The sequence below is a fragment of the Lontra canadensis genome, unplaced genomic scaffold (genome assembly GCF_010015895.1).
Source record: "Lontra canadensis isolate GAN:19392208 unplaced genomic scaffold, GSC_riverotter_1.0 scaffold3, whole genome shotgun sequence".
Taxonomy (NCBI): Eukaryota; Metazoa; Chordata; class Mammalia; order Carnivora; family Mustelidae; genus Lontra; species Lontra canadensis.
In genome coordinates, this window is record NW_022630997.1 from 5,457,568 (window position 1) to 5,475,216 (window position 17,649).

General features: G+C 41.8%; 1 protein-coding gene across 2 annotated transcripts in view; it reads right to left on the reverse strand.

The window, feature by feature from the left end:
* FAM160B1 (family with sequence similarity 160 member B1) overlaps positions 1-7,628 on the reverse strand; it is a 34,676-nt gene extending 27,048 nt beyond the window's left edge. Inside the window, exons 1-2 of one of the 2 annotated variants that reach the window (XM_032879355.1) lie at positions 7,476-7,628; positions 1,042-1,120 (exon numbers count right to left, since the gene is read on the reverse strand). In XM_032879355.1, coding sequence (XP_032735246.1) covers positions 1,042-1,120; positions 7,476-7,520 — 124 coding nt within the window. In that variant the 5' untranslated portion in view covers positions 7,521-7,628. The remainder of the gene's footprint in view (positions 1-1,041; positions 1,121-7,475) is intronic. The other variant, XM_032879365.1, reaches the window with a different exon arrangement.
* Between the last annotated feature and the right edge of the window lie 10,021 nt (positions 7,629-17,649).

Consider the following 17,649-nt stretch of genomic DNA (forward strand, 5'->3'; position numbering starts at 1 on the left):
GGACATTATAGTTGGCATCTCAAATTTAACGTGCCCAGAACACTCTTACAAACCTGTTCTTCCTGCAGTCTCCCTGTCCTGGTAAGTAGCTTTGCTATTTTCCAACTGCCTAAGCCCAAAACTTTGGAGCTTCCTCGACTCAGTCTCTCACCCACCACCCAATCTGTCAACAAAGCTTTCTGCAAAATACACCTAGAATACAATCTCATCTTACCAGCTCCACCCTGGTTTGAGCCACCATCATTGCTTGGACCACTGCAATAGTCCCCTAACGGTCTACGTTTCACCTCTGCATTCTTCCAATCTAATTTTTTTTTTCACAGAAGCTAAAGTGGTCCCTTTAAAACAGATAATGTTACATGCTGCTCAAAACCCTCTATGGCTTCCCACCTCAGAGTAAGAGCCAAAGCCCTTATGATAGCTTACAAGGCCCTCTGTGACTGCACCCAGCTCCCATCTGATGTCACTTTACACTCTGTCCTTGTTTACGTTCCTCTAGCCAAACCGGCTTCCTTGCAGTTTCTAGAATATGCCAAGCACGCTGGACACTCCAGCCCCAGGGCTTCTGTGCCAGGTCCTCTTCCTGAAACCAACACCCCAGGCTTGCTTCCTCTTTCCTTCAGATTCCAACTGAGAAGTATGCTCCGGCCATGAGGCTTTCTCTAACTTACAATAGCCAACTGCCCCCCTTCTCCCCATGTGTGCACTTCTATCCCCTTAGCCTGCCTCATTTCCCCCTTAGCACCTGCCATCTGACACACGATGTATATGTGTCCATTTAGTGCTTGCTTCTCTGTCGTCAAGATATAAGCTCTATTAGGACAGGGATTTGGTCTGATTTACTGTTCTACTGCCCAGTGCCTGGAACAATGTCTACACATAGCAGGTGCTCAACAGATACATTTTTAAAATGAATCTAAAAGAGGAATTAAAAGTAAAATAACTTGTTTATAAATTTAAATATAAAATAACTTTGAAAACTAATCTGAAATATATTTTAGTATTTCATAAATTGTGTTCAATTAACATTAGCTTTCTTACCCGAAGTCTCTATGTAGTAATGGGTAATTGCCTTCCAGTGATAAACAAAATCTTCTTGTAAAGGAAGAGAAGGTGCAAGCTACACAAACACACACACACACAAAAAGACCACAACAATTAAGAAAATGGCATTAAATGTTTCCCATAAAGTATAACTCTGTATTTGTCTTACTAATAATACAATATAAATACTAATACTAACAATACAAAAGTGGCATAAAAATAAGGGATGAGCATTAATTTGATTCTATATGTCAGATATCAAAGAGAAACAAAAGGAGTCAAAATCAAGAAAGTAAAAATGATTTATAAGAAAGAAGAAAAAGATATTTATCAATATTATTATTAAATTACAAGGACCAGAACTTTTCTCTTCCTCCCCGAAACTGGTAACTACATATGGTTTCAAAAGTAACAGTGTTAAATGAAAAGATGCAAAATCCTATTTAAATTATCAGTAAAATGAAATTATCAGTAACCAGGGATCTTTGTACCTAGGACTTTGAAATGCAAAACAGTAAAAAGTTGCTATGTAATTAGTTACACGTCACCATTACAACAACATACACCAAAGTCAACCCTGTAATCTGATTAAAACTATCCCCTACTTTCAGTGACATACAGATATAAACCTTTTCTTTTTAAAGCCTGGATTAGGCAGTGCATATTTTCAGCAAAATACCTATGGGAACAAGACACTATCAATTTAAATTCCACAAAACCAGAATGTTTTATGTTTCAGCTTTAAAATTTACTTCAAAATTTTAAGACCAAAATTCTATGCCTTCAGCCATCTCATAGCCAACCAGCCAAGTATTTCAGATGTGTTAAATAAAGACAGATAAAAACCCAGATATACCTTCCACAACACTGTCTTCTCCTTCAGCAGAGTGAGGGAGAGAGAGAATGCTCCCCCCAGTCCTACTACTGCCCATAAATTTTGGTCAGAAAGTTCACAACTGGCCCAGCTTACTTAAAAACAAGCAGGTTTCTATTCTGGAGACCTAAAGCATGGCACCGTCATCTTTCATTTCCAGATACTTCATCTGAACTGATGACCCGAGAGATCATGTTATGCCAATCCTTCTACCTGTTCCATTTTGATTTCTTGGTGTCCTTAAGGAGAGACCTCAAAGTCTGAAATCCTAATAAAACAATCTCAAAGCTACTGGGCAAATTATAAACACTGGTCATAGACATCTTGCGTGCTTCAACCCAGATGAAATGTCCTTGGGAAAGAAGTTGACCTCAACACTGGGTGGCAATCATCAACGCTTCAATGCTAGCTCTCATGCCCTCCTGTGTGCACAGCTCTGAATCCTACTGGGTTAAGAGATTCTAAGTATCCACCTCAGTTCCAAATGGAGTGCTATGAAATTTTTAAAAAGGCTTTAAGATCTTTAACAAAGGAGTCAGGAACTTTTGGGATTAGTATCCTTCAAGAAGAACATGGGCAGAGAACTTACTTGTGAGACACTGAGGAAAAAAATTAGAAGGAAAATGAGAAGTTACCTTGGGCAGATAGAATAATCTTCCCAAAACTTTTAGATTGAAAAAGTGTTCTAATTAGCTATTTGTTTTTAGGACTGTCTTATAAATCTCAAAATTCTCTTGGATTTTTTTTAACCTTTTTTAAATACCCCATCTTTATATAGTTAAATAATTAAATGGACTAACAATTGGGATAAACCCAAATGAAAACTGGTGTTTCAAAAAAAAAAAAAAAAAGTACCTAAATTCTTAAGTCTAAATATTTCAATCTGCTAAATTTTCCGAGGGTATCTCCTTGGTCTGTAGGGAATTACAGCATCCTTGCTCCAGATTATTTTACCTGTGGGACTTAACTCCATTTCCAAGTCAAGTCACTAGGTCAGAGATCGTACAGGATTTGTGTTGGGACCTTGGCTGTTACAGTCCAATTCAAAGCAGGACGGTGTTGCTTACCTGTGAATACCTCTCTCCCAGGAGTTTGATTTAAATAAGAAACCTATTTAAGTAGACAGTGAGACGTCCCAAATTGCTAACAATTTAGGAACAATCTTGTTCAGACATGAATAAACTTCCTTATTTATGCAAAACTTCCTACTAAAATTGTCTTTCATACTAATTCTAACATGCAAATTACCTGTTTTTAACATTGCATAAAATATACATTCATGCGATGGGTAAAAATTTAAAAAAAGGAAGAGGTGGTGTGTGAATCAGCATGAGGGGATTCTCGTTTGAGTTAAGTTTTTACAAAACACAGATGAAATTTTTGAAAATTCATGCAATCACACTCCCAACCCAAACTGGACCTGAGTGCCTACCTTGGGCAGGGCTCTCTCTGGGAAGCCTTGCTAGACTTCTTGCCGAAGATTCAGTTCTTTCCACAAACTCTGTGGCACCCTCTCCCCGCTGCTCACTCTCCCTTAGCCCTTATCCCATATTTGTCATTACTGATCTCCTCCACTTGTCTGTGAACTCAAAAAGGGCTGGGATCATGTTGTCTTTTCCATCACTGACTTCCCCGTTGGTTTCCAACTCATGGCACAGAGTAAGCGTTCAGTAACACTCACCGAGTGAATAATCCAACAACACAGAAGTTGCTGTCATTTAATGAGTAGCTATGTGCCAGGTACAGCACTGCAAAGTTGACAGTTCCTACTGGGTCCTAAATGATCTTCCAATAAACTCTGATTCTCCCCAAACTCCCATTAAGATCCAAAGCCAGTTAATTGCCTCACCCAAGGGGAAACACCGCTTGTAACTAAAAACCCAGACTGTCTTTCTCCAGAAGGCCAACCACACAGAAGGACCTAGAGCAGTAATTCAGAGGAGAGCCATACCACGTCTGCCACGTAAGCCCCACCTGCTCTCTCTCTCACCTGTATCTTGAACATTTCATGCTCTGATCTTCAAACATACTTCCTTCCAACTTCCCTAAGACCCCACCTATCTGCCCAGCCTCTTTCAAGTCCAGCTCAAGTCCCCTTCCTCCAGAGAGCCTTCTCCAAGCCCCCCAATCCTAACTGCTTGCCCCCACAGAACTCACTGACTGAACAATCATCCAAAAATTAATAACAATAGTTCACATTTATGAAGCACTTATAATGTACCAGGCACTGCACTAGGCACTTCATATGTATTAACTTCATATGTATTAACTCATTTTAATTTTCACAATAAGCCTACTAGATGGGTATAATTATTTCCATTTTACAATAAGGAAACTGAAATGTACAAAGATTAAGTAACTTGTCCTGTGTAGAAGGGAGGGACAGCCGCAGGACTGAAATCCTGTTCTGATGGCTCTAGGGGCTAGGCCTCACTCTTGTGCAGTTTAATTTTTAATGTATTTGTTTTGTCTCCCCAATTAGACCACAAGCATTGTGAGCAAAGACCCTGTTTCCTCCACACTGTGCCACTCTTTTGTGGTGGGCTCAATAAAACATTAGCTGAATGACTAAAGGACGAAAAGTCAGAGATCCCATCAGAAAAGATACACTTAACAAAACACTATATATGTTTGATTTGAGGCTTTGATTCCCAGGGCAGAAGACCTTTTAAAAAATTGCCAGTCCCAACAATCAACTCTCAACCGTAATTTGAAAAGAAAAGACTCAAATTCTGAAGGATGACTTCCATTGAATTAATTAGTTAGAAGTAGACAAATCTTTCTTCCCTTATCCTCCTGGAATAAATCTGCCCTCAAAGGGTGAAACTGGCTGAAATTTAAAAAGAACCAGCCCCTGGCAGATGACCTAGGACTAGGCCCTCAACAAATATTTAATTGTACCAAATGGAAAGTGCTCTACTTGTACTTTGGACAAACTGTGCTAACACGATCTAGTCCAACCTAGGAACTAACTATAAGATTTCACTCTTATGACATGTGGCAACAGGCTAACAAAATGGATCACTGCAAAACTTACTGTCCAGTCATTACTATACTGAGGGAAGACTCATTTCTGAAAAGGGAAGCAAGAGTTACGTTACAGTTTTTGTTTTTGATCAAGGTATGAATTTCTCTCCTAAGCTCAAAATGTAATGTATCAGCTCCATAACACATTTTCAAATACTAATCTTGGAAATCTTATATATTTTTTCCTTGTACTAGTAAACAGGAAGTGAGGAGAAACCATTAATTAAACAATAAGGACAAGTCTACATGTAAAGTTCATTTAAATGAGTGTGTTTATCCGGTCGACCCTAAAAAAAAATTTGAAGATTTGAAGGCTGAGCCACGTAAACAAAGAAAACCTATAAAGTGATAATATCAAAGTAGTTGAAAACAGCAAGACTGAAAAAAGGTCATGTCAGCACCTGCACATAGGATAATGTCCCCCTCTGAAAAATCCAGACAATTAGGCTAACTGCAATACTATATCAGAAAATGCTAATTGGGAAAAAAAAGGAAAATGCTAATTGGGCACACAAATTAAAAGGAGTAGAGAGAAAAGTTAATGAAATGAACTGATGAATGGTAAAAGTAGTTTATAGAAGAAAATACCAGGAAAATAAGTAGAACTGAAAAAATGGAAACCAATCTTGGGCTAGGCAAAAACATTCTTTAAATACCACAAGAATGGCTTATTTATCATTATGTACGAGTTGGTTTCCAAGAGCGAATGTAAAAAGGAAAAAGTTAGCCCAAGTTTTTTTTTTCCCCCGGATTAAACCTCCTGTCAAGGTAAACTGGGAGGTATCACAGCTGAAAACACTAACTCTAATCCAATAAAAACATTAGTTTTCTAAATGCTATGGATCAGGTACTAGGACCAGATGAACATAATCCACTTTTTCTCACCTTAGCCAAGTAGAGAAGCTGGATATTACAGAGTCAGACAATTTACATGGGTAGTTTGGGTGATATACAGTTATAAAAAGATAATGAGGACAGACAACACAAGCCTCAGGATAAAAATGAGTCTTTACTGGGAGAGTATGAAAGCTATCTTCCTTTCTCTAAGTACTTACTTCTGTATATCTCAACCTGATAGGTAAAGGATGTAAATAATGTAATATATTTTGTATTCCCAATTATCTCAGTATTAACCTGTACTCAATGTTAAAATTAAATGATTCTTGGTAATTTAAGTTAAGGAATAATATAAAATGTAAATGCCAGTGTTTTTATAAATCTTGGTTAACTTAACATAAAGTTGTATAAGAAGGGGAAATTAAAAGTTGTCCTAAAGTCTAAAGCTGTCATCTCCTTCATGTGTAACACTGCTCCTCATTCATGAAAACATTCTTTGATTTGATACCCGTTTTCCCAAGAACTTGTGGTAGAGCTTAAATGATTTTTAAACATTTCCCACATATCACTTAAAATAACAATTGTACTAAAGTTTTGTTTTCATTCTTCATTCTAAAAATCCATTTTATTTTTATCTGACCATAAAAATGGTTCTATTGCCACTGGGGTTGTTTTTTTGTTTGTTTGTTTGTTTGTTTGTTTTAGTTGTGTGGATTTCAAGGTGCTCTATCACACAATCTAAACATAGAAAGAGAATGACATTTTTTAAATTAGCAAAGTACAGGTTTCTTTCACAGGATGCATTTTGCAACGTGGGCAGCTCTCCCTGAGTAAAGCAAACTAGACTTCTTATTATGAAAACAGCAGCACAGCATTTTCTTTGTAGTTACTTGTCTTCTGCTAGTCTGGGTATCTGAATGCCTCTCTACGCGGGTGTCTAAAATCCTCAAAGGGCAGAGTCCAGGAAGGGAAGGCAAGAAAGGAAACAGATGGTCTCGCCGCCCGGCCGAGGGCTCGGAAGGGTCCCGACCACGCTCGACCAGACCCTCCGGGCTCCCATCTGTCTCCCAACAATCAATACGGTGCAGCCGAGCTCGGCCTCGAGGCCTGCGAAGGCAAAGCCAGCAGGATTACGAAACGGGGTCCGGCGGGCAGCGTCCTCCAGAGCCGCCCCCTCCAAGCGCAGCAGGGGCCACCTTCCTGCCCACCCCACCTTCCACAGTCAACACGACCGCGAGCCAAACCCAGCCCGGGTCACGTCTGGCCGTCGCTTTCGTCCTGCTCCACGCTGACCACCTTTTTCCGGAGCAGGTTAACGGTCCGGAGTCCGGGGGTGCGCCCTGCGGCCCCGCCAGGTGCTCCAAGCCCCCTGTCCCCCTCGGGCAGGCAGGCGACCCCCGCGCCGGCCCGGAGCGCGCGTCCCGCCCGGGCACCCCCGCCCACCCTCCCGCAGCCGCACAGGGGCCCGCGCCCGCCCGGGTTAGGACGGCGCCGAGGGGGCCTGCCCCGAGTCAGGCCCGAGGCCCAGGCGCCCCGACGGCCCCGCCGGCGCCCCGGAGCGCCCGCCCCGGTCTGCCACCGCCCCCCCCGCCCCGCCGCGGGATCCCGGCCGCCGAGGCCCGGGCCGAGGCCGCAGGGAGCGTAGGCCGCCGCCATCCCCGGCCTGTCGTGAGCCCGCTGCCCGCGGCCTTACCGCCTCCACGGCGTGCTGCAGGATGGAGGTGAACTTGGAGAACATCTTGTCCCGGGACTGCAGCAGCCTCTCCCGGGACGACCTGGAGAGCTCCTCGATCCGCCGCCGCCGCCCCTGCTGCGGCTGCCGGGGCCGCTCCAGAGTGAAGGCCGGTGCGGGGCGGGCAGGACGAGCAGAGGGCCGAGGCGGGCTCGGGCCCGGCCGCTTCGGGGGTGCGCGGGCGGCGCGGCGCGGCGGCGGCTCCGGCCGGCGCTGGGGCGCGGCGGGCGGCGAGCAGGGCGCTCGGCTCCGACTCGGGGCCCCGCGATGCTCCGGCGGCGGCGGCTGCGGCTCCGGTTCGGACACGGTGGCAGCCGGGCTCGGGTTCCTTCCGCCCGCTCTGCCCGCCGCGGCCTGCAGGGGGCGCCGCCGCGGCCCGGGGAGGCCCCGACCCGGCCTGCCCCTCTGCGCGCCGGCTGCACGCCGCGGGGGCGGGAGGGGCGCGGGGAGGTCGCGCCCGCGGGGGGCGGGAACCGGACGGGCGCCGCCGCCGCTCTCTCCCGGCTCCCGGGCGCCTCCGACACCGTCGTCCTCACGGTTGAAAAATTCAGGCAACCTCCCGGTTTTGTTTCTGCGGGGGAAGTAACAGGCGGATTTTGTAGGGAAACGTAGCCATACTCGTGTGTAACGTGCAGAGGTTCGTCTTTTAAGAGCAGACTGGGGAGGATGGTAAGAAACAGTACAGTATTCCTAATCAAAAACGATCCGTGCCTTTAAATGCTAAGAATTAGAACGCATCAACGAATGTTGGTGAAATAGCTTTGCTACCTGGAAAATAGATCATTATCATCGTTAACATTATTAATTGTTAATTATTCACCGTTAAAACAGGAAGCCCCAGATGGACAAATGGGAAGATGGCTCAGTCAATAATGTGTGACTTGTCTGATAGGTGCAGAGCCTGGTTCACGTTCGTGTTTTCTGTTCTGTTTATCAGACGATACTGGACAGCAGTGAGGGACAGAATCTGAAGGGATTCTGCTCAATGCACAGGACCGGTAAGTGGGGCTACAATGTAAGTCCTTGGGCGGCGGCTTCTGAAAAGTACTGTGCAACAGTGTATTAGCCGAGCTTTGGAGCAGCACAATGGCGGTGGCAAAGTTTAGGTTGGGTGGATACAAGTTATGAAAACGTTCATATTCTGGAGAACTTTGTGTTTGTTTTGGCTAGTATTGGTCTTGTATCAAAAGGACCATTAACTTCTTGATCAGGCGAGGGTGGAGTCAGTTTTTGCATAACCCGTGATGATAAGGATTTGTCATTGAGTTTGTTGAACAGAAAAAAAAGCAGAGAAGTAGCTGCAGCGTGGAGTGCTGTTAAGAGCTGGTCTCTGGAGGTGGGTGGTCTGAATGGAAATCCCTGAGTTACCTCTCACCATGGCAAGTTTTTAAATCTCTTTTGTGCTTTAGTTTCTTCATCTGCGAAATTGGGGGAGAATAAGCAGATACCGTGAGGTTGTGTGGACGTATATTAACATACGGAAAACACTTTAACCATGTCCAGTCCATAGTAAGCAATACACTGGCATTTGTTATTACCATTATTATTAGCAGTAAAATAGTATTTAACAAACCAATAGGGCCAGAAATCAAGGCTTAAGGAGAGCACTTTTTTTTTTTTTTTTTTTTTTTTTTTTTTAAGACTGAGAGACAGCAGGGACAGAGGGAGAGGGAGAAGCAGACTCCCTGCTGAGCAAAGCTCCATCCCAGGACCCTGGGGTCAGGACCTGAGCTGAAGGCAGGTGCTCAACCCACTGAGCCACCCAGGCTCTCCAAGGAGGACTCTTGATGCATCTTCCCTGACCTTCAGTGGGGTTATGTCCCCATAACTCCATCATAAGTTGAAAATATCTTAAGTCGAAATGCATTTAATATACTTCACCTACAGAACATCACAGCTTAGTCTACCTGTCTACCTAAATGTTCTCAGAACAAACACTTACATTAACCTACATATGGTCAGAATCATCTAGCACAAAGCCTGTTTTATAGTAGTGCTGAATACCTCATGTACCTCATTGAAAACTGTACTGAAAGTGGAACACAGAATGATTTTAAGTGCATCAGTTGATTACCCCTGTGATCGAGTGGCCCCCGCTGGGAGCCGTGGTTGCTGCCGCTGCCCAGCATCACGAGAGTAACCCACGGCATACCACTGGCCTGGGAACAGATCCAGTTCCAAGTATGGTTTCTACTCAATGCCTATCACCCTCACACCATCATAAAGTCAAAAAATCATAAGTAAAACCATTGTAAAGTGGGAACTGTAGTTTTCTCGTCTTTTTTACTCTGTTTTTGTTGCTTATATCCTGGCAAAGCAGGTAAATGTGACTTTAATTTTGTGTGTCCTATCTCCAGAATGCTGGGACCATCCTCTGTTGTTTGCTAAAAGTTGAAATGTGCTTCCTACCGAATTCTGGCAAATGGTGTCTGCTTCAACCAAGAGGGCATATTTTTTCTTATTCACACAGCTTGAGGTGGTTAGTCATATTATTAACCATAATGATCTTCCTGACCTAATAAATACATTTATGTGGTATTTTGTATTTTCATAATGCCTTACAACCACTAATTGTATAAGAGGGTCTGCTTAACACAGGCTATTTAGAGTCGTTTGCATTTGATGATGCTTGTCTTTGTATACTTATTATGAACATAATAAAAATGTTTTGCTCAAGATTAATATCAATATTTAGGAAGATGATTCATCTCTCTGATATCTAGGTTCCAAGACATACAAGTTGGACTGGAATGATAATTAAGCAGATACCCTTACCTCTCATCCTAGAAAGTCTGTAGTGACATAACATTATCATCAACCTTATGCATGGGCAGGGTTGGGCCTCCTGAAACAAAGTGTGTTTTTGAAAAAGCATAATACAGGCTTCTCTAGCCTCTAAGCCACTTAGATATGGGAACCTGAAAATCCTCAATTAGGACTTTATTTCCTTATCCCTTTGACTTAAGTCAAATGAGAAATTTAGTCCCCACTAAAAATTAAAATACCCCTTAGGAGAGAGAACACACCAATTTCTATCGCTCATTACACTTCAGAGTGAATGAGTTTGTTAAATTCTTTACTGAATGAAGTTTAATCAACGAGGACATAGAAAAATCCACAAAACTGAAACTCAGTCTGGATGAAGTTGAACAAAGAGGAGAGAGAATTAGATGACACCTACTTCCAAAGTTTGGCAGACTTCTGGTTAAATAGATAGATTGAATTTAGCAACATTTCCTTCCTAAATGCTACTAGAATTACAGTAAAGAGATTTCTCAGAATGTAAGCCCAAAAGGACAAACAAATTAAGAGAGGAAATGGCAACAAAATTTTGAGAATCGGAAAGTAGTGGTAAAGGGAATAACTGATACAGTTCCTTAGGAAAGCTGAATCCTAAAGCAGCAATTAAGAAAACTAAGATCCAAAGTGATATATTCATACATTTATAGAGCCTCAATGACTCTGAAGTTAGCAGTAAGTACCTCTGGAAATAGAGGTAAAAGTGGGACTAAAAATAGCAGGATGGATTGAAAACTTGTTTAGAAGTAGATAGATCATCCCCAAGGCACAAGATTGGCTGACTCTCCTTTTTCCACTCTGGTTTCAGATTAGAGTCTAATTCTGGGGAAGATCAGAGGCTCCATATTGATAGGGGGTGGAAGGGAAGAAGAAGATAAAGTTGATGTGGAAATCAAAGGCAAAAGAAAAAATAAATTTCCTTACTGCCTACAGCCCATTGACAAATTCATGAAACCAGTAGAGCAACCTTCCCCTGGGAGCTCAGCTGCTCTGATATTAACACTTGGCTAAGGGCAAAAGGCAATGTTAGCCGGACATCGAGGATCCTGTAAGTCTTCTTTAATATATAAAAGTTCCTTTGGAGACTTTCTTTATCACTACCCCCATGCTAGCAATCATCCTCCAAGCATGTGGCCCATTGATATACATCTGAAGGGTCTCATGACTGAGGGTTTGCAAAAACAGTAATAAATGACCTTTTCCTAATAATAGCTAGGCCTCCAGTATTCTGTGAGTCTCCTTTTATATGTGAAAGTCCTTTTGGAAACCTCCCTTTATCTTTACTTCCCCCACCCCCACCAAAATCAGCCATTCCTCACAACCCCACCACAGCTCTTTCTGCCCACAGGTCCCATCCCTGTGCTTTAATAAAACCACATTTAGCACTGAGGACATCTCAAGAATTCTTTCTTGGCTATTGGCTCCGGATCCCAAGCTTCAAATCACAGCAAAGTGAAGGTAGATATTGTGTATATCAAACACATCCCCAACCCTCATCCTCTTCTTGGCCCCCAGAATGAAAGCATCAAACTGATTACCCTCCCCTTCCGCCTCCAAGAAGATAGGTAGAGTCCTCTCTGGAGAATCTGATTAGTCTAAGAGAAAAGACCTAAAGATACTGAAGAGGGAACCTGGACAGCCCTACTGTGCAGCCTCTAGTTGACAAGCTCTGTACACGTGCTTGGAGCATCCACTGAGTGTCTTCATGCACAGCTCGTAAATGGGATCAGAGAGGCTGGGTCATCAACGATTTGAGAAAAGTTAATGATAGAGATCAAAAGAAAAGGCAGAACAAAAAAGAAACTTGGAAGAAACAATTAATTGCATTTGATAGGAATGGAGGGAGAAGAAAACTTAAAAAAAATAATCATTAATATTCTCAGATAAAAGATATAGCATCTATGAAACAAGAATGGCATTCTATTTTTAAAACACAGGGTACATAAAATGAAATCTTAGGCATCAAGAATATGGTAACAGAAATGAAAAACAACATAAAAAGGATAGAAAATAAACTTGAAATATTTTCTCTAAGACTAGGTAAAAAATGATGTAGGGATGAGAAATGGGAAAGTTTTTCAAAAGTTAGAGTGCTGGTCGAGTGTATCCAACATTTGAATAATTGGAGTGAACAGAGGGAGGAAATCATTGAACTTAAAATTCAATATAATTTTACAGATCTGAAAGACGTGAATTTTTAGTTAAGTGCCAGAATAATGAATGACAATAGATTCACTCCAGTGGATGTTACTGTGAAATTCAGAACACTGAGTTCAGAGAAGATCCTACACAGTTTCCAATGAGAGAAAAAGAAAAGAAGTCCATATAGAGAATTAAGAATTACAACAGCATGGGAAGTAAGAAGGCACTGGGGCAATGCCTTTAAAATTCTGAAGTAAAATAATTTCAATTGAATTCTATACAAAGAAACTGTCAAGTATGAGGATAAAATAAGTCATTTCAGATGTATGGGGTATTGAATATTTCTCCTACCTTGCACTCTCTCAGGAAGCTCTCAGAAGATGTGCTTCATCAAACCTCCGGGAGTAAACCAAAGGGAAAAAGGATGAAGGAATCAGATCAGAAAACCTGTCATCAGAGGGAGGTGAAGGAAATTCCTAGGATGTTGGTTAAGCAGAATTCCAGGATAACTATGCATCAAGTTTGGACAGCCAACCCACCTGTCCAGACTGGAGCAGGTCAGAAGAGATGTCCTCAAGAAGATAAAACTTCTAGATGGATTATCTATGTGTTTGAGGAGATTTACAAGATAGGAGAGTCTGAGGTTGAACTAGTGATAAATACAAAGAAAACCAAGCCAAAAAAACAAAAAACAGAAAAACAAATGAGATCATTAGGAACACCAAGGAAAATAAAATATTCTGTAGGAACAAGTAATCGTAATACATACATAACTCAACTAAAAATATGTCTATATAACCATAGTAATGTAAATATAGATCTAATTAAAATTATGTTATTGCTGCTATATTGGGAAGATGAGATCATGGATATGTGCTGGAACTGGGGGCAGGGCGTGTGCGTGTGTGTGTGTGTGTGTGTGTGAGAGAGAGAGAGAGAGAGAGAGAGGGAGAGAGGCTAAATCATCATCTGTCATGAGGAAACATTATTACTGCTTAGAACAGAAATATCATGACATGAAATTATGGGCATATTATTTATTTTTTTAAATTTTTTATTTATTTGATAGAGAAGTCAGAAGTAGGCATAGAGGGAGGCAGAGAGAGAAGGGGAAGCAGGCTCTCTGCCAAGTAGAGAGCCCGATGCGGGGCTCGATCCCAGGACCCCGAGATCATGACCTGAACTGAAGGCAGAGGCCCAACCCACTGAGCCACCCAGGTGCCCCAATATTATTTAAAGAAAGCAAGTAAATAATAAGTCTACTCAAGGTGTTGAAAGAGATTCTTCTGTGGAACAGGAAATTGGGAGTTTTGGAGGAAGGATAGGGGCTTTCATAACAAACCATGTAAAACTATAAGTTTTAAAACTATAAGTTTCTTGATTAAACTATACACCGGAATAAACAATATGCCTTTTATTTGGCAAGGGGAGAAACTAGAGGCAAGAAACCATTTTTTAAAAAGCTCCAAGAAGATTATAAAGGTTACTTACTATGGGAATAGAAAGGAGAAAGTAGTCCTAAAAGATGTGGTAAGAGCAACCCAATTTTTGCAAGTGATTAAATATGAGAAGCGAAGAAGAAGAAAACAAAGATGTTGCTGGAGTTTCTAGCTTGGATGAGGGTAGGTGAAGATGCTTTTAATTGAGATGTAGAAAGACAAAAAGATTTTTTTTTTTAATATGTTAGATTCTCTTACCTGTGTGATGAATCTGTATGATCATGTCTAGTAGGGGGTGATAAATTTGAATTAGGAAGTCAGGAGAGAGATCTGGGCTAGAAATAAAGATTGGAAAAGTTATCCTTTATAGGCAGTTAATGAGATACAAAGAAAAAGGAGATAGTTCAATGAGATGGTAAAGTGAAAGAAAAAAGAATAGACACAAACATAGGACTCCTTGCATTTAAGGATCAGAATAGGGAGGAGGAATTCACTGGGAAAGAGCAGTCAAAGAGATAAGGAAAACATACCGTGAAAAAGCTCAGGGAGAAAAGAGTTTGGGAGTTTGGGTCAAGATAAAATGGTGAATTTGCATAAGCTACACACTTCGTTTCCAGAACTCAACTCTACAGCTGCCACAGAAACGAGAAGGAAGCTCATAGATTTCAGAAACTTACATAGCGACTACAAAAACTCCTTGGCCAGTAGAGCAGATACCGCCAGTGTCTGCTGCTACATTCCCTTTGCCTATTTCTGATTGTGTTTGCAGCTGTGGTGGGCAGTTCTATGCAAGCTCAGACTCACCTCACGATGACAGCATCTCATCTCAGTCTCATGCTACTCTCGTTAGAATTTCTGCCACTGGAAATTCTGTATGGGGAGCCTGCTCTTTCCGAAAGCATGGTGGAGTTAGAACCCATGAGGACAACTCTTAGCCAAGAAGGTTTGGAATCTAGTGGATAAATACTCCAGTGTCCTATCTCTGTGGTGGGAAGCAATTCTAGGAAGTGTTCTGAGCACTTTTCAGGAGATCCCAGTAGGATCAAGTACCTACTGACCACAGTAGTGACCGCAGTAGCCCTCTTATGCCTTTCTTCCTTTGTTTTTATTCTCCCTCTACCCTCACTTCCCAGGATCTGAAGTAAACTACTTACAGTCAAGTCTTCATCCCAGGCTCTACTTTTGAGGAAACCCACAGTGTGTGGGAATTAGAGTGGAAGAAGTCCGGATGGAAAGACCAGGTGCTACAAACTGGCTGTAGACCAAGGGAGATAGACCTTCATCCCATAGGCTAAGAGATTAATTACAATTAAAGAAACAATTCCTGTAATTGAACCATGCCGTATTAGGTCCAGCAGCTGCACGTGACCAAAAAAAATCCCAAAAAACAGTAACTTAAAGAAGTTTCTTTGCCTTTAGCCTGGTCGGTAGCCAGGACTATATCAGGACATTATCATGGAGACACTCTCTTAACTTTCTGTGTACCATCTAGCACAGCCACACTCAAAATCACTTCACGGGCCCATATAGGTGCTGAAGCTCCAGTTTCCAATTTTGGGAAAAGTAGCAGGAGGAAGCAAGGGGGAAAGGGTCTACCTCTTCCCTTTTAACAAACTCTTTCTGAAAGTTCCACATTTCTGCTTGCATTTCATCAGCCAGAACTTACATCACCACACCTGGTGGTTGGGAAATGTAGTATTGAATTCTGAGTAACCACTAGAAAAATAAAAATACAAAGTATAACTTTCAAATTCAGTACAAAAAATTTTGCCCAGTCCAATGTAATATGGGAAAAAATACATCAAAGCTTGAAAAATAGAAAACAAAATAAGTTTTTGTATTAATTATAATACACAGAGATGGACCAAACTCACCAATTAAAAGCCAGAGATACATAGATTGGTTTTTTAAAAATGCCTAGTACCATATTTTCTAGAAGAGTCATATTTAAAACAAGAGGGTAAAGAGAGGCTCTAATAAAGGAATAGAAAAAGATATACCTTAGAAATATGAATCAAAGAAAAACCAGGGTAGGGAGCCTGGGTGGCTCAGTTGGTTGGACGATTGCCTTCGGCTCAGGTCATGATCCCAGAGTCCCGGGATCGAGTCCCGCATCAGGCTCCCAGCTCCATGGGGAGTCTGCTTCGCTTTCTGACCTTCTCCTCGCTCATGCTCTCTCTCACTATCTCTCTCTCAAACAAATAAATAAAATCTTTAAAAAAAAAAAAAAGAAAAACCAGGGTAACAAGTATAGACAAAATAGAATTGAAGATGGGGGCACCTGAGTGGCTCAGTGGGTTAAAACCTCTGCCTTCGGCTTGGGTCATGATCCCAGGACCCTGGGATTGAGCCCTGCATCGGGCTCTCTGCTCAGCGGGGAGCCTGCTTCCTCCTCTCTCTCTGCCTGCCTCTCTGCCTACTTGTGATCTCTGTCAAACGAATAAATAAAATCTTAAAAAAAAAAAAAAGAATTGAAGATGAAAAACATCACAAGAGGTAAACACAGATATAATATATTGGTAAAATAACAGTGGATTAAGATGATGTAATTTTTATGTTCCTGTATGTAATATATGGTATAGACAAGATACAGAAAGCAAGAGTTGACGAAACTACAGAGAGAAAGAATCTATTGTACTTAGACTTTTTTTTTTTTTAAGAGATTTTATTTATTAGAGAGAGAACACAAGCAGGGGGAGCAGCAGGCAGAGGGAGATGGAGAAACAGACTCCCCGCTGAGCAGGTCACTCAACGCGGGGTTCAATCCCAGGTTCCTGGGATCATGACCTGAGCCGAAGGCAGACACTCAACTGACTGAGCCACGGAGGCACCCCTTAAGTTTTTTGTTGTTGTTGTTGTTTTGGAGTTTTCTTCCCCTTTTTGTCTGAAAACATCCTTATTTCACCTTCATTTTGAAAGATATCATTACCTTTATGTATTATTTTATCTTTCTCTGCTTATTCACTTATTTCACTTTCAATGTTGAATAATATTTCACTGGAATTTTTGGTTGGTGCATATTTTTCTCTCCATACCCTAAAGATGTCATTCCATTTTGCGGGCTTCCATTTTTTTGAGAAGTCAGCTATCAGTTTTGGTATTGCTTTCTTAAAGGTAATGTGTCCGCCAGCACGATTTTGACCATTTATAAGAAAACTTAGAGAATATGTTTGGGAATAGATCTTAAGGATGCAAGATCAGGATGGAAGGAATATAAAGTTGGATTGGGCCAAATGTTGGCTCACTGATAATCAGAGACTCCAGGTTCAGTGTGTTGAATGAGCATGGGATAGATCTAATTGTTTATTTGATTGGTTGACCCAAAATCTGGACCCAAAGGCACCTCCCATTACATGAAGTAGAAATGCCACACTTCTTTTATATATTATAGAGGAAGCTATTCAGGAAATTGTAATGTTTAAGGAAATTGGGGTGTTAGTGGATTAATCATGTAAGACCTGCTCACCCAGCCTCTGACTATATTCAAGAGGACTCACGGGATACACTCTTTTCCACAGCAGTGAGAAAGAGTCATGAGGAGAGCCCCAGATTCTTGAAGAGTTCTGTGGTGGCTCTTCTCTAGGTGAGTGATTATAGTTGGGAACTGCTACCATTGAATTGGGATCCTTAAATTAAATGGGGATGATGGGATCCTAGGATGGCAGGGGCCAAGTGGCAGCATTTAATTACCAAAGTCAAGGTAAATTTAGTTACCATAATGGGCAACAGAGGCAAAGCAGTAATTAAAGTAGCCT